A 24,903-nucleotide genomic window follows, 5' to 3' on the forward strand; every position below is an offset into this window, starting at 1 on the left:
AAATATAATTATTATAACAGGTATGAACATATCCTTCTAAATTAATGTGAAGCATAAGCAAAGCTGGGAAAAGTATATCACTATCCACAGTATGTCATCCTTTATTTCTTAGAAATGTATTACTGAGATAAAGAAATTTTAATTTGGAACTTTTTTTTAAATAATAAAAGACTGAAGTTTTTATTTTAAAAAATGAGGTCCAATAAACGTTTTCTAAACTACAAAACTTATGTTTTAATCTTTAGTCTTAATGTCTCGTCATGTTTTGCAAAATTTAGTAATAGTTTGCAGATTACTCCCCTCAACTTCCTGTGTGAACTTATCTTACTCTTACCTAAACACTTGAAACTTTTTAACCATATACAACATAAAAACAAAGAAAACATACCAGTTTAAATAAAATTTAAACATAAATTTCAAGTGAACATTAATCTGATAGGAATAACATTAAAGATACAAAATGGCCACTTTCAACATGAGGATGGTATAAGCCAGTTATATTATCTGTTTCTACTATTGTGAAATGTTCATTTAATGAAGGTAATTTGGCATTCATTTGGCACTAATGCATTAAATTCATTGCTGTTATTTTCTTATTAGTTCATGAAAATAGTACAACTTGTCACCAATACAATCTGAAACACAAATACAAATGCAGGCACCAAAATCTTGTGGCTTTACAAAGTGACCATACATATGATCCAGAAACAATCTTGTTAATTTGTTTAGACTGCCATAAAAATGAGAACAATTTTAAATGCCCATAAGACTCAGCAAATACATTCGTGGACTCCACTGTTCACAAGGCAAACTGGAAAATCAGACCTCCATAGTCATTGAAAAAAATATGAAAATAAAAATAATAAGAGAAAGGATAATTTAAAGATACCTGTGCTTGCTTTGGTAGCACATATACTAAAACAATGCAGAGATTAACATGGCCCTTGTGCAAGCATGACATACAAATTTTAGTGAATCATTCATATTTTTAGTTTCAATTTTGCCAGGTAAATAAATTCTGGAGATCTGTTTCACAACAATGTGAATATACTTAACACTAAATACTAACACTGAACTGTACACTTAAAATGGTTAATATGGTAAGTTTTATGTATTTTTACCACACACACACACACACACACACACACACACACACACACACACACACACACACACACACCACACACACACACAAAGTAGCTGTAATATCTTGATGTGGGTGATGGTTATCTGGGTGCATACACACATAAAAATTCATTAAACTGTACACTCTATATACCTTACTGAATGTATGTTATGACTCACAATATTTAAAGCATATTTAATGTAAAATATATGTATGCAACTGGAAAAAAAATCACCTGTTCTAGGATGAGATCACTGTTTAATTTCACCTGGCTTGCCCCCTCTATTATTACCATCATCATTTTACAATGAGATATACTCACTGAGCATTTTTAAAGTCAGCTTTTAAGTAAAAGATAATCTGTTTAAAATACAAATACCAGGCTCCTATATGCCCAATTTATGTTTGGCTTTGCAAACTATGGCTCAAGGATTTTTTTTTAAGCTAGACCCAAAAAAATAAGAAAGAAAAAAATAAGGGTAGCATCATAACATTTATTAAACTTTATTTTTATATCTGTAAGTGATGTCCATCCAAAAGGATAAATCATAAGGGCATTATCCATTAGAAACAAAAATTACATTCTCTAACACAGATCCTGTAGAAACAATACAGTTTTAATTTTTATTTTTTTAAATAAAACGATAGTAAACCATTTTATTGAGGGTCTTTTGGGGAGGGGGTCAAAAAGGAGGAGGAGGACAATGAGATCAGAGATCCTTGGCCCGGCCCAACCCAGATCTCTCCCACGCAGAAGCTACTGAAAGCAATACAGTAGTTTTTGACTTGCTCTTACCTTGAACTTCACGTCCACATAGTAGTCAGTAATAATCTTGGCATTTTTCCGAGATTGTTTCATACACCTCATATTCGATGGCTTTATAAATATGACATAGGGCTTCAGTTCATGGGTTCGAACCACTTGAATATCCTACACAGAAAATTTAAATGCACATTTATTTTTTGTTTGTTTTGTTTTGAGACATGGTCTTGCTCTGTCACCCAGGCTGGAGTGCTGTGGTGCAATCACAGTTCACTGTAGCCTCAGCTTCCCAGGCTCAAACGATCCACCCATCTCAGCCTCCCAAGTAGCTGGGACCACAGGCATGTGCCACCATGCCCAGCTATTTTGTTTTATTTTGTTTTTAAGTCTCATTATGTTGCCCAGGCTGGAGCGCAGTGACGGGATCTCTGCTCACTGCAACTACCGCCTTCCCAGTTCAAGCAATTCTTGTGCCTCAGCCTCTCTAGTAGCTGGGATTACAGGCATGTGCCACCACACCCAGCTAATTTTCGTATTTTTAGTAGAGATGGGGTTTCACTGTGTTGCCCAGACTGGTCTCAAACACCTGGCCTCAAGAAATCCTCCCATCTCGGCTTTCCAAAGTGCTGGGATTATAGGCATGAGCCACTGCACCTGATCTAAATGCACATTTAAAAACAGAAGTCCTGGCTTTCTAGAGTGAACATGAAGCTTCTCAAAATTTCTAAGACCAGAGATTAGCAATTATTTTTAGAGTATAGTCTCATGTACCCTCAACTCCTCAATTCTAAAAAACAAATGAACATTTAAAAAATTTGAAGATGGAGTTTTAGAATCAAAATTAAGGTCAAATCCTGACTCTTATTAGCTATGACTAGCAACTGAAATCTTACTAGCTGAGTAAGAATCTATACATGAGAGAATCTCATTTACTGAGAGTAGGATTCTATACATGATCTCATATGACAAAGACAAAGACAGACTCTCAAGGTGGATCAGCTCTGTTTCACCTTCACTTCCCTTTCCTTTTGCTATTATCTCACATTGGATACTACTACCATCTGTTTTCCTCTGATATAGAATATAGAAATTATATTTCTAAATGACTAAGAAAACACGGCTGGGCGCAGTAGCTCATGCCTATAATCCCAGCACTTTGGGAGGCTGAGGCAGGTGGATCACTTGAGCCCAGGAGTTCCATTGCCAGACCAGCCTGGCAAACATGGTGAAAACCTGTCTCTACTAAAAATACAAAAATTAACTAGGCATGGTGGCTTGCGCTTGTAGTCCCAGCTACTCGGGAGGCTGAGGCACGAGAATTACTTGAACCCGGGAAGTGGAGGTTGCAGTGAGCCAAGATCGTGCCACTGCACTCTAGTCTGGATGACAGAGCAGGGCCTTGTCGCAAAAAACAAAACAAACACATACACACACACACACACACACACACACACACACACACGAAGAAAATACAAAGTTCATAAAAATTGGGCCCATGGATTGCATGCTCTTTATCTTACCTTAACTTGCTCACCCCTGCTCCATTCTACATGTGGTCTCAGGAAGGTAGCCACAGATATGACAACATAGAAACCTCACCTCCTTGTACAAAACAACATCTTATTCACTCCACAAGAAGTTACCTTGATGCCTTTGTGATCAAGGTTAAAGCAAGAAAGATTCTTGCTTCTCTTTGTGGCCACCCAATCAGTTCTGCTTTTCTGTCTGAGAAGCAAGACTTCTGTCCCAACTAAAAGTAAAATGTTGTCAACTGACATGTTAAGTAAGATCTTAGATATGGGAAATGGCCTTATTCTTAAAAGGCTAACAGAATAAATGTCTCAACTATAACCTACAGCGTGTGCACAAAAAATGGATGATATGCATTCATTGTTTGGGGACATAAATATTCCACCATGGACCTACCTGAGGCTCTAAGTCCATGACACAGATCTTTCCTTCGACAAGGACTGTTTGAACAGCATCCACACTAGTTCCATACAGGTGGCCTTTGTACTCACCATACTCCAGCATCCTGCAAGAGCAGGCCAAACAAAACAGAACGCTTTCTACAAGGAAAATATTATTAGTAGTAACATGAGGATAAACTGCACTAGAGTTGAATATAAATATGTGGACTTTATTAACACAGAAAGAATGAATAGATATTCAAGAGGTGAACAAAATGAGCATATCTAGAGTTTATGTATTTCCTCAAGTTCTCCAAGGTTTGCAAACTCCATTCTGCTCCCTTTCCAAACCCAGTGAGTTGGTGTGCTGGTATATCGATGTATATTTCTTGATTAACTCCTCAGAAACAAAAGGAATTACCCAGGAGCTTTGGAAAATACATAAAAATAGGGAATCTATTTCGAATGTAAAACAACCAGAGGCAAGAATCAGCTTCTGGACCTCTACTTTACCTGTGACTATGTATGAGGCTTTCAAATGTTTCCTTGGACACATAGTGATACTCACGCCCATTCATTTCATAACTCTTTTTAGTACGAGTAGTGTCTATCAAAAAAAGGGAATGAAAGGTTTCAGTGTCTTCAAAATTCTTTGATTACCAATGTGCATTTGAATAAAGATATCTAATCAAAATAAATAAATGAATTATATAATCAAATAGATAAAATGCTAGAACTAAAAAGAAGAAGCCTGAATTGGTAATAAGTTCTTATATCAAAATCAGTTAGTCTATAAACCTTCATTGAGTGCTTATGGTGTGAAAACGAATGCACTAGGTATTAAGCCAGCATAAGAAAGACCTAAGGGAACACCTGTTATTACTTCAAAATAAGTGCTAGTGAATTATGTGTGAACCTTTAGATGCCTAAAGCCTCCAGGTAGCAATACCAATAATATCTTACATTTGGATAGTGCATTTCCCATGATCTCATTTCATCTTCCACACTCTTATCTTAGGTAAACTGTCAATGTCTATATTTTACTCATAAGTAAAGCTTTTGGAGAAACTTGCTCACATTCATAAGACTGATGAAAAGTGAAGTTGAAATTAGAACCTATGTGTTCTGACTCCTCTAGATGAATGTTTTTTACAACAATAGATTCTCAAATTTGAAATGGAGAAAGCCCATGACATTCTGCAATCTTGACCAGATGCATTAACACCCAACCGAGTGGTGATTCGTTTTAGGGATCTCTAGAAGGGAAAGATTAGCTGAGTCTAGATTCAGTCTGATTCTTTGATATGGCCACTTTGATTACAGACTCTTCAACTTAAATAGTGCCAGGTCATATAGAATATAGGAGTTCATCAAATATCTAAAAGTTATTTGTTGTCTGCTCATTCATTTATTCAACTAGTGTGTACTGAGTGCCTACTATGTTCCAGGTATCATGTTAGGTTCTGAAAACACAAAGATAAGTAAGACAGTTTCAACTCTGCATCCTATATACTGTAAAGCTAGTCCCTTAATCTACATTACCACTTGTTCCCCTTATTCATACAGAATTTGTGTATTTGCATCTGACAAAGTTTAAGGATGAGTAGATCAACATCTGATGATATCAATACATGGAAATGATCAAGTAGGAGCTCAAAACCCACCTTAAATTATCAAAGGAGTTACCAGCCTTCAAGGGGGTCTAAAAGCAAATGTCATCTTGGGGTCATTTTTGTTTTTTCCTTATTCAAGCCTCTCATCAGATCATTAGAGTTCCTACAGTTACATCACATCTCCCATAGCTTCCTACTTAAAACGAAATTCTAGTAAAACCTTATAGCTCTCAGGTGATAGTGAATTATGTCAATCTAAACCCAAGATGACTCCTTCTCCTTTGCTTCCATTGGACTAATATTTAAATGGTAGGTTAAAGTCTGTGAATTCATGCATAACTCGAGGTATCCATTTTAAGCTTAAAACTTCAATTTAAAAAGCAAAATATGAGCAGTATGTTCTCACTTTGAATGATTAAAATTCTACATTGATATTCTTAAAATTCTTCTATATTCTGTGGGCATTTTATTTTTATTCAGACTATCAAAAAATGGTGATTTTGGCCGGGCATGGTGGCTCATGCCTGTAATCCCAGCATTTTGGGAGGCCAAGGCGGGTGGATCACCTGGGGTCAGGAGCACAAGACCAGCCTGGTCAACATGGTGAAACCCCATCTCTACTAAAAATACAAAAATTAGCTGGGCATGGTGATGTACGCCTGTAATCCCAATTACTCAGGAGGCTGAGGCAGGAGAATCGCTTGAACCCAGGAGGTGAGGTTGCAGTGAGCCGAGATCATACCACGGCACTCCAGCTTGGGCAATGGAGTGAGACTCCATCTCAAACAAAACAAAACAAACAAACAGACAAAAAAAAAAAAAAAGAAAGAAAAGGAAAATGTTGATTTATTTGGTAGTTTTTGCTTTTCAGATTAATGCCCATTCCTGTACACGAAAGCAGTACTTCAGAAAGCACAACCTATGGGATGCGATCATAAAGCAACTTCTTGGTCTCCCACGGCTCTTCTGTGAGGCAAGATCTTCCCCAGCCCCTGCATAAAATTCTAGCAGTTTCCTGGCCGGGCGCGGTGGCTCATGCCTATAATTCCAGCACTTTGGGAGGCTGAGGTGGACAGATCACTTGAGTTCAGGAGTTCAAGAACAGACTCTCCAACATGGTGAAACCCCATCCCTACTAAAACTACAAAAATTAGCTGGGCATGGTGGTGGGTGCCTGTAATCTCAGCTACTTAGGAGGCTGAGGCAGGAGAATCACTTGAACTCATGGGGCAGAGGTTCCAGTGAGCCAAGATCACACCACTGCACTCCAGCCTGGGCGACAGAGCAAGACTCCGTCTTAAAACAAAAAAACAAACAAAACACACACACACACACACACACACACACACACAAACAGAACAAAACAAAAAACACTAGCAGTTTCCATGACTCTTTCACTCAGGTTTAATTTTAAAAGTCTATCATCATTCATGCCACAATTTCATTTTCATCATCCAGTCTCGACTGACTAATTAAAATTCCATTCCCACATAATCATCAAAATTACAAACTTCACTTAGATTTTAGGCTGCTTCTCCACACATCTGGCTCAAATTTGCTGCACCAGGGAAGCCTGCACTCAGAGAAGCCAGACGAGAGCCAGACACGAGACGAGAGTATGAGTCACTTCTCTTTCCTTTCACCGTATTTCTACTGCTCCTGCTTCTCCCTGCCCCCGATAGATCTCACTTCCACTGGTTTAGAACTCTCTAAGGCTAGAGTGCAGGGAGGGAGAGGAAAGCAGGAAGGAAGGTTCTGGTTTGGCAAATACTGATTCTGGCTGCTATTGGCTTTCTTTAGATTTGGCAGATGCTTAAATCCGGCTCTTTCTCTCCTAAATGATATATTGGGTTATTTTGCAAACCCTATCACCAACACAAGGCCTCTCAAGTCCATTCCTATTCCAGTTCATCATCTGTGATTCCTTCCAAAGCCTGATATATTTGGGAGTCCACTTTTGGCCTTTTTCTCCTCAGGCTTCCTCCTGGGCAGGAATCATATAACCCTGGGCTGACTTTCTTGTACATTACCCGCCCAGATCTGGTCCTTGGGGAACATCACAAGTCTAGCTGTGATGGACCCTACAAGGACAGCTACTTCCCAAATTATAGCCATTGGCCACTTCCTGTAAGCTCTCCTCCTTTGGAGTTTTCAGGTGCAATTCGGACAACATTCTTCTGTGTCCCCCAAAGTGCAGAAGACACATAGGAAGCTCTCCAAGTGGTCCCCCTAGGTTCCTCTGTCTTGCCTTGAGGGGAGGAGGAAGCAAGCACACCCACGCACTCTTCCCACACTCAGTGGGTCGGGAACACACAGCACAGCTCTACAATAAAAGCCTCCCTGAAAAGCCCCATGAATCTCCCTCCCCAAGCCTTTTATACCCTCAAGGTGTGTGAAGAGTTTAACTTGTTTTCACATTCCTCCTTTAAAGATGTGCATCTTAGTGCCTCAGTCAAAATTTTAACTTCCTTTTACACATATTAGAAATGATGCATTATTACACATTATTATAAATATGCATTATTATGAACTTTCTATTTTCTTGAAATCAGGAATTCTATCTCAAGTCTTGATCTTTTCTATTTTTACAATAAAACAGGTTTTCTTAGAGTGATTTTAAAGGTTTTTTTTGAAGGATGAATCTCAGCATGAAACAAATAATTCCTTCTATTTTTAGAATTGTAGCTCTCAAATGTCTTAAAGCTTTAAAAAAAACCTCATATAACAACTCTAAATGGGTAAAAAACTCACACAACTCTACATAGAGAAAAGTCTGGAAGATTATGTTTTAGGAGTTGGTTTGGAGCTGGTAGTAGTGAAGGGGGAGCTTAGGAGAAATAAAGGAGTTACGAGTAAAAGGAAATAAGAAAACACTTTTTTTTTTTGAGTCGGAATCTCACTTTCTCGCCCAGACTGGAGTGCAATGGTGCGATCTCGGCTCACTGCAACCTCTGCCTCCCAGGTTTAAGCGATTATCTGTCTCAGCCTCCTGAGTAGCTGGGATTACAGGTATGCAGCACCACACCCAGCTAATTTTTGTATTTTAAGTAGAGACAGGGTTTCACCATGTTGGCCAAGCTGGTCTTGAACTCCTGACCTCAGATGATCCACCCACTTCAGCCTCCCAAAGTGCTGGGATTACAGGAGTGAGCCACCGTGCCCAGCCAGAAAACACCATTTTTTAAAAAGCTATGTATTTTATAATCATACTCATAAATTTATATAAAGTTGTATATGCATATATCAATTTTTAGATAGTAAGCACTGGGTGTATGTTAACTATTATTGCTAACTATTAGTTTGCCTGAAAGGCCATCCCTATAATTGTTAAGAAATAGAAAAAAGCCGTTTTAGACTGTTGTATGGTGGGGGGAGGGGGGAGGGATAGCATTAGGAGATATACCTAATGCTAGAGTTAATCAGTGCAGCACACCAACATGGCACATGTATACATATGTAACAAACCTGCACATTGTGCACATGTACCCTAAAACTTAAAGTATAATAATAATTTAAAAAAGAAAAAAGCCCTTTTAAAAGCCAGCTGCCTACATTCCAATAAGTCAATTTTCCTTATTAAAATAAATATGGTTAGAAATACTTAAGAACTATCCCTGGTGTTGTATACTTTTACAACAAAGATGGAATGACATAGTTAAATGAGATCAGCAAAGAAAGTTTTACCAAAACACAAACCATTATGAAAGCAAAACTAAACATACGTGGCACAGCACTTTGAAAATGGCTGGGATTAAATTCAATAAGTTGTCTTCTGAGCTCATTTACTCCAACACCAGAGGGTCCTAAACACAAAAAGTCACATACAGAAATCATCAGATGTGGATAAATATAATTATGTGATGGAATCATCATTTTAGTCCTTCTACTGAAGAAACTTGAGAGCAAATATTTTTAGGGAAATTATGTAACTTCCTTTCTCATAAATTGGAAGAACCCCAGAAAACTCTTGGGAATTTTTCTAGTGACCCATGGAGTAATCCACATTGCTTCAACATTCAGGAATGAGGTAAGGAATCACAGGAACCTGTGCCCCAGCAAACTTCATCTAATGTTGAATGCCATGAGAATTAGCTGGTCTCATTTTAGAGAATCAGAGAGCTCTGCCTTTCTTCTTCATATGAAGTTTTTATCAAGTCACAGCCAGAAACCAGCATCAACAATTATATGTTCTGTGACTTACAGAATTCAGGGGCACATTCCTGACAGATGACCGAGTCAGCACCCCCATGTCCGGCTGGAGGCAGGGCCGACTTCATGGGTATAGAACCTGTGCAGTTACACAGGGCACATGCTTAGAAGGTTATTGTGCTTGGATGAATTCTCTGCTACTGCATCTTGAAATCTTTGATAATTTTTTTAACAAGGGGCCCTTGCATTTGCATTTTACAATGGGGCCTGCAAATGATATTGCTGGTCCCAGCTGTAAGGTACATCGTTCTGCTCTACAGGGACCTGCCTTGCTCATGAAGCTAAACACGCAGACGGGAAGGCAGTAGGATACAAGTTGCTACTGCTACAGGGACCAGCTTTGCAAAAGTCATGGTCACAAACGCAGGTCACTCCTGCACTATCTTTGCCATGATCTTTATAAAGCACCAAAGATACAGTCCAGAAGATGTTAGATACTTTTCTAAATGAAGTAGTTACAAATTTCTTAGGGGAATGGACTTTAAGAATTTAACACATTTCTCAGGGAAATGGACGTTCAGAATTTATTTTCATGATACAGGTTAATGATCTTCTGGGGAAACACTCATCTATGTTTACAGAACAATTCTAAGCAGGCAAAAAAAAAAAATCTCAGTCATAACAACATCATAATACTGGTTATATAGTTCATAGACACCATGGCATAACACATTCACTTGTAGGTTTTTTAAAAAGCTTGATACAATAAAATGTTACTTATAAACACACATGTACAATGGCTTTATTTTGTTTTTTAAAAAAGGTATTTGTATGGGGGTCCATAAAGAGTTCTACTTTCACCATTATTCCCAATGCAAGACACCTGAATCTAGAAGGAAGACTTCTCAAGGAGGAGGAGAGACAGTGCATGCTGGGACATACCCATGAGCACTATGAGGCGGTACTTGTCAGAAGGGCGTCGCTGGTACCTCACCACCTCCTCGTAAGGGGCACCCACTGCACTGTAGCAGCTGCCGGTGCAGCACACGCTGGCATGCAGCGGGCTGAGGTGAGACTTCCTGCGACAAAGGCGCATGCTGCGGCGGAAGCCAGCTAGGGAGGGGAAGTGCACAGAACATAAGAACCAGGTAGGAGAGATCACTTGTAGCTTCACACCTGATGAAATATGTAGCAACCATGATCCTAAAGTGTTCATTAATATAGTCAGGTCTGTCTGAAGTTAGAAGATGGGAAGTAATATGAGGGAAAAATATGAAAATGCCCCCTGTGCTAGCCCATCTAGCACCTGCTCTGGGCCAGGCATTGTCTTGGGTGCTGGCGATAGAGGGCTCAACTAATCCAAGGCCACTTTCTCATTAAATCTACATTTTGTAGAAGAAGAGAGACAAAAATAAAAAACAACAAAAAATAAGTACTCGTAAGAAGACAAAGTAGATAGAGAGTGATGGGGGTGCTTTTTTAGATAGGCAGTAAGGTTAGAGTATCTCTGAAAGGTTGGCATTGAGCAGACATCAGGAGGAAGGCAGGGAGCCGGATCAGGAAGCCTCTGCAGAGACAGGCAAGCCAGGCCAAGGGAACAGCAAGTGCAGAGAACAGCAAGTGCAGATAAACGAACTGTGCTTGGAGCATTTGAGGAACAGCAGGGAAGCCTGCATAGCTGCAGGGCAGTAAGCAACAGGGAGTATGGAAATAGGGTCGGGGAAGTGGCTGGAGCCAGATCACAAAGGGCCTCTGAAAGTGTTGGATTGCTGTGGAAGTGTGACGGGAAGCTGTTGGCAGTGACATGATTTGATTCATGTTTCTGAAAGACTCCTCTGGTTGGTGTAAACCGTAGGGAGAGCAAGTGTGGCCTCAGGAGAGAGCAGTCAGGAAGCTACTGCAGTGGTCTGGGTGAGAGATGAGGGTGGCTTGGGCCAGGGTAGAAAGAGTGCAGCAGGCTCATTTTTCACATTTTCCAGGTGGTTTCACTAAGACACAGACAAGTTAGGTGGTTGCTTAGGACTATGTGATCAGTGCAAAGCTGGACACATGGGTCATGATTTCTAAGCTCCTAGATTCCTGCTTAATCTGCCTTTCGAATCATAGGGCTTTCTGGTATCTTCAGAGCTGTTTCCAGGTCCTCTCAGTAGACAGAATTAGCAACTCTATGTGTACATATAAATACACATGCACATTTCGATCTATATTTGTATGTCTATATATTGAAAACCATGAGTTCACACCAGTACATACAATGCCAATCCAACACTACAGGATTCATTCTAGACTTCCCCTTTCCATGTTTATAACTCCCTTCTCTACCAGTGAGAACCCTGGCCCTTGTTGTCCTCAATACATTTGCTTATTGTATCAATCAAGGGCACTTAAGTGTGCAAGATAGGGGACAGACAGTGTTGATAGCCTTGCAGAAAGTGTCAGAGCCCAAGCTAGATGAGGCGGGCATCTTTGTAAAGCCTGTCGGGTATCAAAGGCCAAGTGATGGCAGCTGACCTATTGATTTTACTCTGCCTCTGACAATCTGCAGCAGGGTACCATTGTCCCCTGCGCAGATGCCTTCTTCACCCTGCTCATGCTCCTTACTCTCCACCTTTGTGTAGCTGCCTACTCTGCTCAGCTCTACCTAATAGCTTTTAGGCTGAATGATTCTGAAAGCAATACAGAAAGGTGGCCCCTTGTTTTTTTTTTTACGCTCCCCTGATGATTCCAAAATGCATCCAGCTTGGGAACCAACCTTCTAGACCCTGCAGCTCTGCTAGTTTTCCCCTGCCTCCCTATAGAAGGAAGCCCAGAGCGGTCTTAGATGAGTGGTACCTGGTCCTTCACAAAGCTCTGCCCAGGTGACAGATGATAGAAATGTGGCCATAAGAAGTAAGTTTAAAAGTCAGAGACTTTGTCTCTTTAGCATAAGATAAATAGGTTACGAAACAGTCTGGAAGAAAACAAAAAGATTTGTGTTTGATGAGTAATTAATAGATACCCAGTGGAAATTAGATGAATAACAATGAATAATTAATAGATCAGAATATTGACAAGAAAAAAGGACAGAAAGAAAAGGAAACTAGAATGAGGAACAGGTCTGGAAATGTTCATTAGCAAAAGAAACTTTCAAAACACTGTCAGGTTTGGAAACATAATTTAACAAGTGACAGAGACCCACTTCTTATTAATTTATCACCTACCTATAAAGAACTTCTGACCATAGCCAACAAATTCCTCCTTGTCTGAAACGCAGAGAACAGATGGAGCAGAATATGTGAGAGCGAGAAGTTTATTTAGAATAAATTCATGAAGTCATTTTCAACTTTTCAAGTGACCACCTTAGTAGATGGCATCAGAGTTGAATTTATCCTTGAGTGGCTCACTGAATGTTCTAAGCATTTTTCATCCTATTATTCACACACAGCAAACTATAGAGACGCACTTCACAGAATTTGAGCATTACACTGAATGTATTCTGTCTAGTGTGGTTAAAGCCAAAACCAATTTATTAATTTTTTAAGATAAGTTTCCTTAGGATATGTTTAAAAATACATACCCAGTTCTTATGTTTTTACTATGATTTGGTATCATATAACTTTAAATAAGCTTAAAGTAGCTTTTTGGTCTTCTCCCTCCCTGCCCAGCCCCCTGCTCTTGTTGCCCAGGCTGGAGTGCAATGGCACGATCTCGGCTCACTGTAACCTCTACCTCCCGGGTTCAAGTGATTCTCCTGCCTCAGCCTCCCGAGTTGCTGGGATTACAGGCACTCGCCACCATGCCTGGCTAATTTTTGTATTTTTAGTAGAGATGGAGTTTCACCATGTTGGTCAGGCTGGTCTTGAACTCCTGACCTCAGGTGATCCACCCACCTCAGCCTCCCAAACTGCTGGGATTACAGGTGTGAGCCACCACGCCTGGCCTTGTTCTTGACCATACTGTGTTTATAATTTTTTTTTTCTGCAAGTCCTATAATTAATCTCTTTGCTAGATATGGGTTTTTATTTTCTCCCTCTTAAAAGGGTTCATTCTATATAAGATAAGATTTGCTCTGTGGCTGCCAAATGTTTCTGACTGGCCAGGACTCTGAGAGACAAAATGAGGAAAACTGTGCCCAGTGCCTCTGAAGCATCTAGAGATAGTTCAAACTCCTGTTTCTCCTTTCATTGAGATCTCAGAAAAAAACTCCAGAAAAAAAAGTTGTAAGAAAATTATTTTCAAATTACTTTTTACTTAAGTTCCTTCTCAAATATACAGCTCTGCTCTGATCATTGAAATAATATATGGCCAGGTGCAGTGGCTCATGCCTGTAATCCTAGCACTTTGGGAGGCCGAGGGTGGCAGATCACTTGAGGTCAGGAGTTCAAGACCAGCCTGCCCAACATAGTGAAACCCCGCCTTTACTAAAAATACAAAAAATTAGCCAGGCATGGTGGCTTGTGCCTGTAGTCCCAGCTACTCAGGAGGCTGAGGCAGGAGAATCACTTGAACTTGGGAGATGGAGGTTGCAGTAAGCTGAGATCACACCACTGCACTCCAGCCTGGGCAACAAAGACTTTGTCTCAAATATAAACATATATATAAAATATAAAGAGTATTTGTTAATAGAATGAACTGACATATGCAACCTTTTTTCTTAACCTTTTTTTTAAAGTGTTTTAAAATACAAAGAAAGAAAAAAAATCAATATCAATTCCATCTTCTGGTAGCTAAGTACATTTTCTCACTTAGATATGTCAATAAGTTTAAAAGGAAATGTTTTCTTGGGGATACGTTCATAAAGCTTAATTATTTTTATTGTTCTTTTAAATGTTGTCTATGAAACTGAATATTTAATCATTGATTTCACCCACAAAATGTCATATCCTTGGAGAACCTCACAAACTTAGTTTGGAAGTGTGTTTCCTGGGGAAAAAATGTAAATATGAGGGGAAAACCATAAACAACAACAAATACCGTATCTTCATCTTAAACATTATCCGGTCAAGTATTCATTTTTGAGGCACTGAAAGATCTTAAACATAGTTCTATTTGGTATATCTAGGAAATAAAAACAATTACCTTCTGAAAGTTCCTCTGGATATTTGGGTAAGTGCAGAAACAGACATGAAAAAGTTAAGCCTTTAAGAAGATCATGTTAGCCATCAAATCAAGGCAAATGACATAAGCAAGACATGCACGTCACTACTAGCAAAAGGTAACTCGGGTAAGGCCTGGCAAGGCAAATGATCACCACATGATTGGGACTGAGAAACTGGTTTGCCCTGACTCGGCTGCTTGGGACAGTAACTTTTTCTGAAAGTTGCCTATCAAGACTCTCCCTGAAGGCTTTTTAACCAGGAAGACTCTACTTGATTGGCACAAAATGGGGCTTCAAAGGGAGAAGTTAAAGGAAAGTAACAGGTTTGAGCCTTCTCTCTCCTCTCTCCCCGAGGCAGTATTGCAGCAGCTCTGTTAAGGGGAGGAAGTGGTAGAAATGGCGCTGGGGCTGGTGCTGCAGCAGCCTCTGGCCCGAGCGAGGGTCCTCATTCCTTCCCCTTCCTGGGTCTCACACACTTCCATCCCCAGCTGCCCCATGAAGACAGAGGAAACCAAATACAAAGCAAACTGTTTTCTTTGTTTTCAGACATCACAAAATAGCCGTATTCTGTGTTTTGGTTTGTTTTGAGATGCAGTCTCCTCTGTCACCCAGGCTGGAGTGCAATGGCGCTATCTTGGCTCACTGCAATCTCTGTCTCCCGGGTTCAAGCAATTCTCTTGCCTCAACCTCCTGAGTAGCTGGGATTATAGGCATGAGCCACCACGCATGGCTAATTTTTGTATTTTTAGTAGAGACAGGGTTTCATCATGTTGGCCAGGCTGGTTTCGAACTCCTGACCTCAAGTGATCCGCCCGCCTCGGCATCCCAAAGTGCTGAGATTAGGGGCGTCAGCCACCATGTCCAGCCTTTTTTTTTTTTTTTTTTTTTAAATGACGCTTCTGATTAAATAAACTATACAATCACCTCGTCACCTCCTGGGGAAATTCAAGGAAGTCATACTATACTTTATTCAGACTACAGACCGAAACTGAAGAACCTTAACTGCTCACTAAGCAGTCTAAGTAACAGAATTAAGCCTCACGGAATGAATGCCAAGGGTTCTATGCTTAGAAAATATGCCAGCTGGGTGCTAATTGTTCCTTAATGGAGCTCCTAAGAGAGCTGGGTTCAGAACGTATGGATGCTTGAGAGTTCTCACTTTTCCAGCTGAGAGGAGTCCACAAGCGGCGTTTTACAGTAGGCACCTCCCTCTGCAGTGCTGTTCTCAAAGAACTGGCTGCTGACTCCCCCAAGGAACAAGATTTCCCAATAATAACGCCTGCTAATACTTGTGTAGCACTTCCTGTGTACCAGGCACTGTTCTAAGCACTTTATTCATATAAATTATTGTTCCCATTTTAGAGGTGAGGAACCTGAAGGGCAGAGAGGTTAAGAGCCAGAGAAGCCGCAGTTAGTGAGTAATGAACCCAGGGTTCAAACTGGCCAATCTGGCTGGAGTCAGTGGTCTCACCCACTGCCTCTCCTTCCACAGACCCGCAAACACTCCCCGGCCTCAACCACAGCCTTCGCATGTGGAGTGTTTTCCAGTTGGACAGAACAAAGAAGGATGAGAATAAGCTAGAGGAATTAAAAACTAAGCCAATCCCAAACACTGGGCAAGTATAAATAATCAATTAAATTATTTCTAACAGGCCAACCATCTAATGGAAAACAGGAAATTTTGAAACAACATAAATGTAAATAATTTAGAAAAGTGGTTCACAACTCATCTGTCTCAATGCTTTCTTTTTTTATAACTAATATTTGTAGCAATCTCTCTACTTTTATGAAAGGAAATTAATAGATGGCATAATCTACCACACATGTAATTTAAAAAATCAATACAATGCTCCAGCTGTAACATTAAAAAACATTTTAAAAGAAGTAATTTATATTTAAAAAATACATATATTTTTAAAAGTATATATATACAAGGCAGATGGATCACTTGAGATCAGGAGTTCAAGACTAGCCTGAGCAACATGGAAACCCGTCTCTACTAAAAATACAAAAATTAGCTGGGTGTTGTGGTGCACACCTGTAATCCCAAATACTCAGGAAGCTGAGGCACAAGAATCACTTGAGCCTGGGGGGTGGTGATTGCAGTGAGCCCAGATCACACCACTGCACTCCAGCCTGGGTGACAGAGTGAGACTCTGTCTCAAAAAAAAAAAAAAAAAAAAAAATATATATATATATATATATATATATATGTATCAAAATATAAATCCTTGGGCATAACATCTTTGGAAGACCTAAGACACTACTAGATGCTTATATTAATATTTACTTATAACAAAGAAGCATGGATTCAAGAGAAGTAAGAAAATCAGAAAATATTCCTTATATGAAGTACAGAAAAATAGAAAAGAAGCAGGTGGACACTAGAACAAAAAGTGTTTTGGTAAGTAATAAAAGGCTAGATTTATTTGTATGTGATAAGAGAAAGAAGGAAATTGCCTTAACTGGGGTAAAGATAATATGCCAAAGCAATTAGAGACCAATGAAATGGGAGAAAATGAGGAAAAATAATATACTTGGAATTGGATAAGTCATGTTAACATGCCCCAGCAGGTTTGCAGTTTAAAAATAAAATTCTGTGGGGCCTATTTTGTTTTTAATGATGTCAACATTACTTTGAGGGACAGACACTTGATACTTACCATATGTCATCAATAATAACAAAAAATATATTAAAGAAAAAGAAAATTAATTCAGTATAGATATACTTTCCTGTTTATTTACTAGCAATATCGAATAAACCAGATACGTGGAATAAATCATTCAATAATTGCAAGGCAATGCCTGCATTCTGTTTGAATGTCTCTCTCCGTAATGACTGTCTTCTAAACCACTGTGCTTCTCATGCTAAATCTTATGAAAACTTTTGTGTGTTGAAAAATGACCCTTTTATATTTGTAATGAGTTTTGTCCAGCAGGACATTCAGAAGATACGTGGGTCAAGAGACACCAGTTAAAGGCCAGGAGTATCCCCAATCAATGTGACAATTAAAAAAATGCTCCCAAAAAGTTCCAAAATGCTGCATCAGGAACAGTACTAGCCCTGTGAGAAGTACTGGTTAAGGTAAAATCTACATCTCACAACTGCACTGTTTCTGTATTTTTTAAAATATATTTTATTGGGACCAGGTGTGGTAGCTCGCTTTGGGAGGTCAAGGTGGGAGAACCACTCGAGGCCTGGAGTTGGAGACAAGCCTGAGCAACACAGTGAGACCCCGTATTTACAAAAACTTGAAAAATTAGCCATGCATGGTGGCATGGCACTGTAGTCTCAGCTACCTGGGAGGCCAAAGTGGGAGGATCACCTGAGCCAAGGAAGTCAAGGCTGCAGTGAGCTATGATCATACCACTTGCACCTCAGCTTGGGCAACAGACTGAGACCCTGTCTCAAAATAAATAAATAAATTAGTTAAGTATAATGGCATATGCCTGTAGTTCCAGCTATTTGGAAGGCTGAGGTGGGAGGCTCGCTTGAGCTCAGGAATTCGAGGCTGCAATGAGCCATGATCACACCACTGCACTCCAGCCTGAGTGACAGAGAGAACTTGTCTCAAAAAAATTAAAAATTAAAATTAAAAATAAATTTTATAATGTATATTTGAGGTTGACAACATGATGTGGGATACATGCAGTTACTTTTTAATTTTTTTACTGTTGATATATTTAAACAATTATTATAACCCTAAATATGTGTATAAATTGCATTGAAATTTAGAATATTCATTTAAAAATCAGTACCAAATACTCATATTTTACTTACCAGATTCAAATGTTTCTTCATCTATGATTTTCCATGGAGGCAAAAATCAAAAATGTTATTACATGACCATCTACACTGAGTCTATATTTTAAGTCTAATTCTCTGGCCCCCTACTTCTGCCCATACACCACCTTTTTTAAGTTTTTTTCCTAAATCAAGGTCAAATTGATGGTGTCTCTATGGCATATATCAGCTTTAAATGAAAGACATGGTGAGCTGTGAAGACAGTCAGGGGTGCAGCAGGAGCTTAAAATAAATAAAATAATAAAATGGAAAAAGCAGCTCAGAGGGAAGGGGAAAGTGGAATGTCAGGGAAACCCCTAGAGATTGTTGGATACTGCTCAGCTTTGCTGCAGAGGGCTTGCTGATGTAGGAGGGGTGCACCCTGCCTGAAGGGTTGGGGACCCACAAATGGGGGTGATGACGAGAGTGAGCATATGAATGACTTGATTACGTAGGCTTGATCAGGTGGCTGAGAAGGATGTGAGATAAACCAGCTTCCTCATTAGTTAAAACAACTCTTGTTAGCATTTTAAAGAGAGATTAAGGATTAAGAAACATACATGGAGGCTAATTTGAAATATATGGCAACATTACCAATGCATGTGTCCTTGGATCAGGCAATGCTGCATCTAAGGTATTCTCATGCATGTAAAATGATATACTTAAAAAGCAATTCGTTGTAGCACTATTTATAATAGAAACAAATGGACATAACACAAATGCCTACAAATAAGTGATTGTATAAGTATACAATAACCAATAAGCTGTTAAAAAAATAAAACAAGGCTCTTTATGTGCTAAGATAGAGTCACCTCCAAGATATAGAATGTTAAGTTGGAAAAGCCAGGAACAGAACAGTGTGTATTTCATGCTATCAAAGGTTATGTGCATTTGGATTTGGAAAAAAAGATGGGGGTGATGAAGGGGGGAGGAGAAATATATACATCATTGCTTTTTTTTTTTTTTTTTTTTTGGAGTCTCACTCTGTCTCCCAGGCTGGAGTGCAGTGGCGCAATCTCGGCTCACTGCAAGCTCCGCCTCCCGGGTTCACGCCATTCTCCTGCCTCAGCCTCCTGAGTAGCTGGGATTACAGGCGCCCGCCACCACGCCTGGCTAATTTTTTTTCTATTTTTTTTAGTAGAGACAGGCTTTCACTGTGTTAGGCAGGATGGTCTCAATCAGCTGACCTCGTGATCCGCCCACCTCGGCCTCCCAAAGTGCTAGGATTACAGGTGTGAGCCACCACGCCCGGCCACATCACTGCTTTTATGTGCACAGAATATGTCTGGGGTGATACTGAATAAACTATTAACATTTATTGCCCCAAGAAAGAAAAATGAGTAGGAGAACATGGAAAGAGAGGAACCTCTTACTGAATATACCTTTGTAGTTATTTTGAACTATGTGAATTGTTACCTAATAAAAATATAATGGAAATTGTAGAAAGGAAATGAATATTACTGCAAGTTTAAAAAAACGTATACGTGGTAAAATAAACATAATGTCAGCAGTATTCTGCTGTTGCTCTGGAAAATATATGTGAATCATTGAAATGCCCACTGTTTTAAAATTTTACATTGTTCTCTCACTTCTAAAAACTAGACTAGCCTGTAAAGCAAAGACAGATTCACCTGTCAGACTAAGGTTCTCCAACTGGTCTCCTAACAAAATCCTAGTGATTCTTAAGCCAATCTTAGTTCTGCCACTAAATTTGAAAAATCTTTCCCCAATTTACAAAAAAATTAAAGAATAGAAATGTAAAAAACTTTCATGCATGTCTCATCATTTTGGAAACTACTACTATTTATCTATACTAGAATCCACCAGAAGATGGCATCAAACTTAATAATAAAATATATATATTGCTCTTTAAAAATTTGATACTGCAATATTTTATGGTGTTTCACAAAGACCAGAGGTTTCCAAGTGTTCTACCATCTGATATGCTGAGTGTTACTAAGTGTTCCTGAGATCATTTACAAAGCACTGCTTTCTAGAGCATTTTCTAGTAGATCAGTGGGAACCTGGAGACATTACCACAGCTTCTCCTTCCAAGTGCCAGAACTACAGAAGAAAGATGGGGGTGGAGGGTCATTTTACACATTTCTCCCAGAGGAAAGGCCCATGGCCCCTTTGGACACCTCTGCTTCAGATAATCTATAATTGACATGCTTCATATTTCTTCTAACAGCAAAGCAATCAAGAGAAAATGTTACCTGCTTCCACACATTTCTCATCAATCTTCATGTCATCTTCTATAAAAGAGTATAGAAAGGGAGAAACAGAATTTAAAATGTGTCTGCATTAAAAACAAAATTCCCAACCAGGCATAGTGGCTCACACCTGTGATCCCAGCACTTTGGGAGGCCGAGGCAGGCGGATCACCTGAGGTCAAGAGTTCGAGACCAGCCTGACCAACATGGTGAAACCCTGTCTCTACTAAAAATACAAAAATTAGTCAGGCGTGGTAGCACATGCCTATAATCCCAGCTACATGGGAGGCTGAGGCAGGAGAATCATTTGAACCCGGGAGGCAGAGGTTGCAGTGAATCGAGATAGTGCCATTGCACTCCAGCCTGGGCAACAAGAGCGAAACTCCATCTAAAAATTTAAAAAAAATAAAAAAATAAAAAAATTTAAAAAATTCCCTATATATGTCAGTAAAACTCATAAAATAAAAATAAAATTATGTATGTCAATAAAACTCAGTCCACCTTATGATAAATTTACAACTATTGCTTACTTGGAGAGATAAAAAGGGCTCTCCTGTATTAAATGAAAATGTATGATGTGGGAGGCTATATAACATAAATGGTTAAAAATTAAAAACCATAGGCTTTTGAATGCTGCACAAATTAGTTGACCTCTAAGCCTCTGTTCTCCATCTGCAACTGGGGAGAGTAATAGTACCTACCATATAGGCTAGGATTGAGAAAATGCATGAAAAGCACGGGCATATGGTAAGTACTCAATAAATGTGAATTCTCTTTACCTTTAGCTGAAGTATATATAAGAGAATAAAGGAATATAACTTTAAAAACTACTTATCCTAATTCTCAAAACTCTCTACAGCATGATCTAAACCCAGCTTGGAAGGTTGTCATCTGCTTCTCTCCTTCACGCATCTTACGCTACCATTAGAGTGGACACTACGGCCTTTGCTTACACTGTTCCCTGTGCCTATCATGCTTCTAGGTCCATCCCAAACACTGATCAGAATGAATACCCCCTTGCAGAGCATTTTCTTCCTACTATCTTGAACTGTCTGCTACTGCATATCTATTCTACATCTATAACCTTTCGGGGGTTTGCCTTCTTTGTTCTCCTAGACAGCTTCTTGAAGACGGGGACTGCCTCACTAGTTTTTACAGACTCTTAGTACAGTATTTTGCACATAGTGGGCAAATGATAAATTATTTCTTAAATTGAGTTTTCTTTTAAATATCGAAACAGTTGATTTGAATAAAGGTTCTGAATTTTTTTTTTCTTTCAGCACTTTGCATCTTGTTTCTAGCAGTGCCCAGCACATCCCAGGTGCTCAACAAATACTGATTTAATAAATGAGGCTTACACATGTTCCAAAAGTACATAGTCTGTAAAAGTGTAGTCCAAAGTATAGTCTGTAGAATAAGCTATACTATAAAGTAACACTTATCACCACCCCTTAAAAACCACATCACTCATTAATGTTTTTAAGTGAAATATGAAAAATTTTATGAAATAACACTGTCTCATACAGGTAGGGACACAGATAAATGAGTGGCATGGTTGAGATTTTCTGCACTGTCATTTGTTTACTTATATTCATTTAGAGATTATTTTCCTAATTAATTAGATTAATTTAATTTCCTAGTTAAATAATTAGATTGTTATTAGCCATCCATAACAACAGTGAGTTCATTAGTTCCCAGGACATAACAAAGTTGTTTTTCTTTAGGGCAAACAAAGACTACAATTTTCATTTTTATTTTACAGAAGAAGGTACAAAAACCAGGCACGATTATCTAGTAACAGCACAAGAAGCTCTGACTTTTCTGACACTTGACTCTGGGATCTAAGATAGGGCCACTGATTTTGTTCTCCCCAAATCAATGATTCCACATTATCAGCTAGGATAATGTACTGAATTGTGTTCCCCCCAGTATTCATATGTTGAAGCCCTTGCCCTCAGTATGGCTGTATTTAGAGAGAGGGCCTTTAAGGAGGTAATTAAGGTTAAATGAGGTCATGCCGCTGGGGCCTTAATTTGATAGAACTGGTGGCCTTATAAGAAGCAGAAAACACATCAGATCAATCGATCTCTCTCTCTTCTTCTTCTTCTTCTTCTTTTCTCTCTCTGTTTCTCTCTCCTTTCTCTCTCCCTCTCTCTCTCACTCTCTCTCTAAGGATGCACAGAGGCAACACCACAAGAGCACACAGTAAGAAAGTGGCTGTCTGCAAGCCAAGAAGAGAGGCCTTACCAGAAACCAACCCTGCTGGAACCTTAATCTTAGACTTCCAGCCTCCAGAACTGTGAGAAAATAAATATCTGTTGTTTAAGCCACTTAGTCTGTGGTATCTTGCTATGGAAGCTCAAGCTAAGACCAGGGCCTTATCACCCACCACTACCATACAGTTCCCAGCTCCCCCCTCCCACCAAGGGCTATGCCCAGGCTCTCCTTCACAACTCTTAACAGTGCAGCCTGTAACATGACCCTGAGTAGAAAAACCAGAAGCAGGCACCCTGGACTTGCCCCTCTCTCCCTCTTCTTCTGCTCTCACCTTCCTGTGTCATACACCTTTTTTTTGGGGTGGGGGGAGTGGACACAGATTGGATCGTTTTTCCCATAGATCAGCCTTCAAAAGTCATTCTGCAGTTCTCTGGTTTCCTTTTCCAAATTCAAGGATGAACTGTGGTTGGTGGCTAAGGGGACACCTCTTCTTTCCCCTCTCTGGAAGCAGACAGTGTCTTGCTTTGGGGTGTGTGTGTGTGTGTGTGTGTGTGAGAGAGAGAGAGAGAGAGATAGAGAGAGGGAGAGAGGGAGACAGGGAGAGAGAGAGAGAGAGAGAGAGCCATCATAATGAGTCACCCAGACGGTTGGGCATGGAGAAGGGGAAAGGCTAGTAACTGAAGGTCCCATTTGTTCCCTAATGCAGGGCCTTTTAGACAGAGGGAATCTTGAACCCAGACTACACTGTTTGCAACTACTGACAACTGTTCTTACCTTCTCTCGATGTCAATCTCTTCATCCGTAACATGGGAATAATAATAATAATTTCACTATGGTTTTATTGTTAGGTAATGTGTATAAAGCAGTTGAAACAAAACATCTCATCAGTTTCCAGCTTTTATTAAGTTCTTGCCATATGCTATGCTAAACTCTGGAGCTGCATATAAATGTTGCTTCTCTTTTCTTTATTCCTCTCAGTGTTAGGACAATTATACTTTGCATGCATATCTTTGAATGACATATTTTTATAAATTAAGGTATTAATGACTATCACACTACTAGGTATATAGGAAGAGCTTAATAAATAGCTAAATTGAATTAAAGTGAATTTTTTAAACTACAAGAAATTTCTAAAAGACTTTGGAGATAAGAGTTTTTTCCTAAATACTATTTCTTACCTTCTTCCATAGAAATTGCTGGGTACAAGCAAATGATTGAAGCAGGGGGGATAAAAAGAACACAATATCTGTACTATAGTTTCTCAGATTAATTTACAATAAGAAATGTAATGTGCAAAAATTATTGCAATTAGTATTCTCGGTTTATTCTCTAGAAATTTAGGGAAGATTTAGTAAGAAAATGATAAATGAATACCTTATAAAACTGATACATTTGTGAGCCTTGTTGGAAATGGGAATCTACTTGCTTCTGGTAAATCCCACCCTTTTCCATCCCAGCTAGTTCTACAAGGGTAGCATTCTATGAATTTCTGAATTAACATGCTTACTTCAGCATATTTTAGGAACCCAAATTTTCAATGGAAGGAAGGAAAGAAGACAGAGAGATGGAGGGAGGGAGGGAGGAAGGGAAAGAAAGAGGGAAGACAACTATAAGTGCACCTTCAGTAAATAACTTTTTAATAATCATCTGCAAACTAACATCAATAACACTTCATTAATAAAATTGTCCTATATCTTTGGACTCAGTAGCCTGCCCCTAATATTTTTTTGGGAGGGAGGAGGGTATGATAAGACTTAAGCAGAGCAGAAACATACAAAATAATATTAATTGTAGGATCATCTATAATAGTTGAAAATAAATGATCTTTTTAGTAGTTTAAAAAATAATCATGTCTATCGGAAACATTCCCTGAGAGAGGGGAACCTTTAAGTCAGTGGCTCCAAACCTGAGGCTCGTGGACCTAGATATTTGTGAGGATAATAATAGAATATTGAAAACTATTTTCAGCATGGACTTATAGAAAGTCTAATATAAATCACACAGGCCACATATGCAAATTAAATGCCAGCCAGAAGTTATACTACAGGTAA

The 24,903-nt window shown here is 39.2% G+C and overlaps 1 protein-coding gene and 1 pseudogene across 3 annotated transcripts in view; one reads left to right on the forward strand and one right to left on the reverse strand.

Annotated features, from left to right (window-relative positions):
* Positions 1-24,903, reverse strand: part of MPP4 (MAGUK p55 scaffold protein 4) — a 56,368-nt gene that overhangs the window by 1,721 nt on the left and 29,744 nt on the right. For 2 of the 3 annotated variants that reach the window (XM_063712963.1, XM_063712964.1), the window contains 5 exons: positions 10,504-10,674; positions 9,135-9,215; positions 4,313-4,406; positions 3,816-3,924; positions 1,923-2,057 (listed from right to left, as the gene is read on the reverse strand). In XM_063712963.1, coding sequence (XP_063569033.1) covers positions 1,923-2,057; positions 3,816-3,924; positions 4,313-4,406; positions 9,135-9,215; positions 10,504-10,674 — 590 coding nt within the window. Of the gene's footprint in view, positions 1-1,922; positions 2,058-3,815; positions 3,925-4,312; positions 4,407-9,134; positions 9,216-10,503; positions 10,675-12,761; positions 12,804-14,619; positions 14,635-18,419; positions 18,441-20,638; positions 20,678-24,030; positions 24,049-24,903 lie in introns of all 3 variants that reach the window. The other variant, XM_002812745.6, reaches the window with a different exon arrangement.
* Positions 892-989, forward strand: LOC112132448 (U6 spliceosomal RNA; annotated as a pseudogene).

Source organism: Pongo abelii, chromosome 11, assembly GCF_028885655.2.
Source record: "Pongo abelii isolate AG06213 chromosome 11, NHGRI_mPonAbe1-v2.0_pri, whole genome shotgun sequence".
Lineage (NCBI taxonomy): Eukaryota > Metazoa > Chordata > Mammalia > Primates > Hominidae > Pongo > Pongo abelii.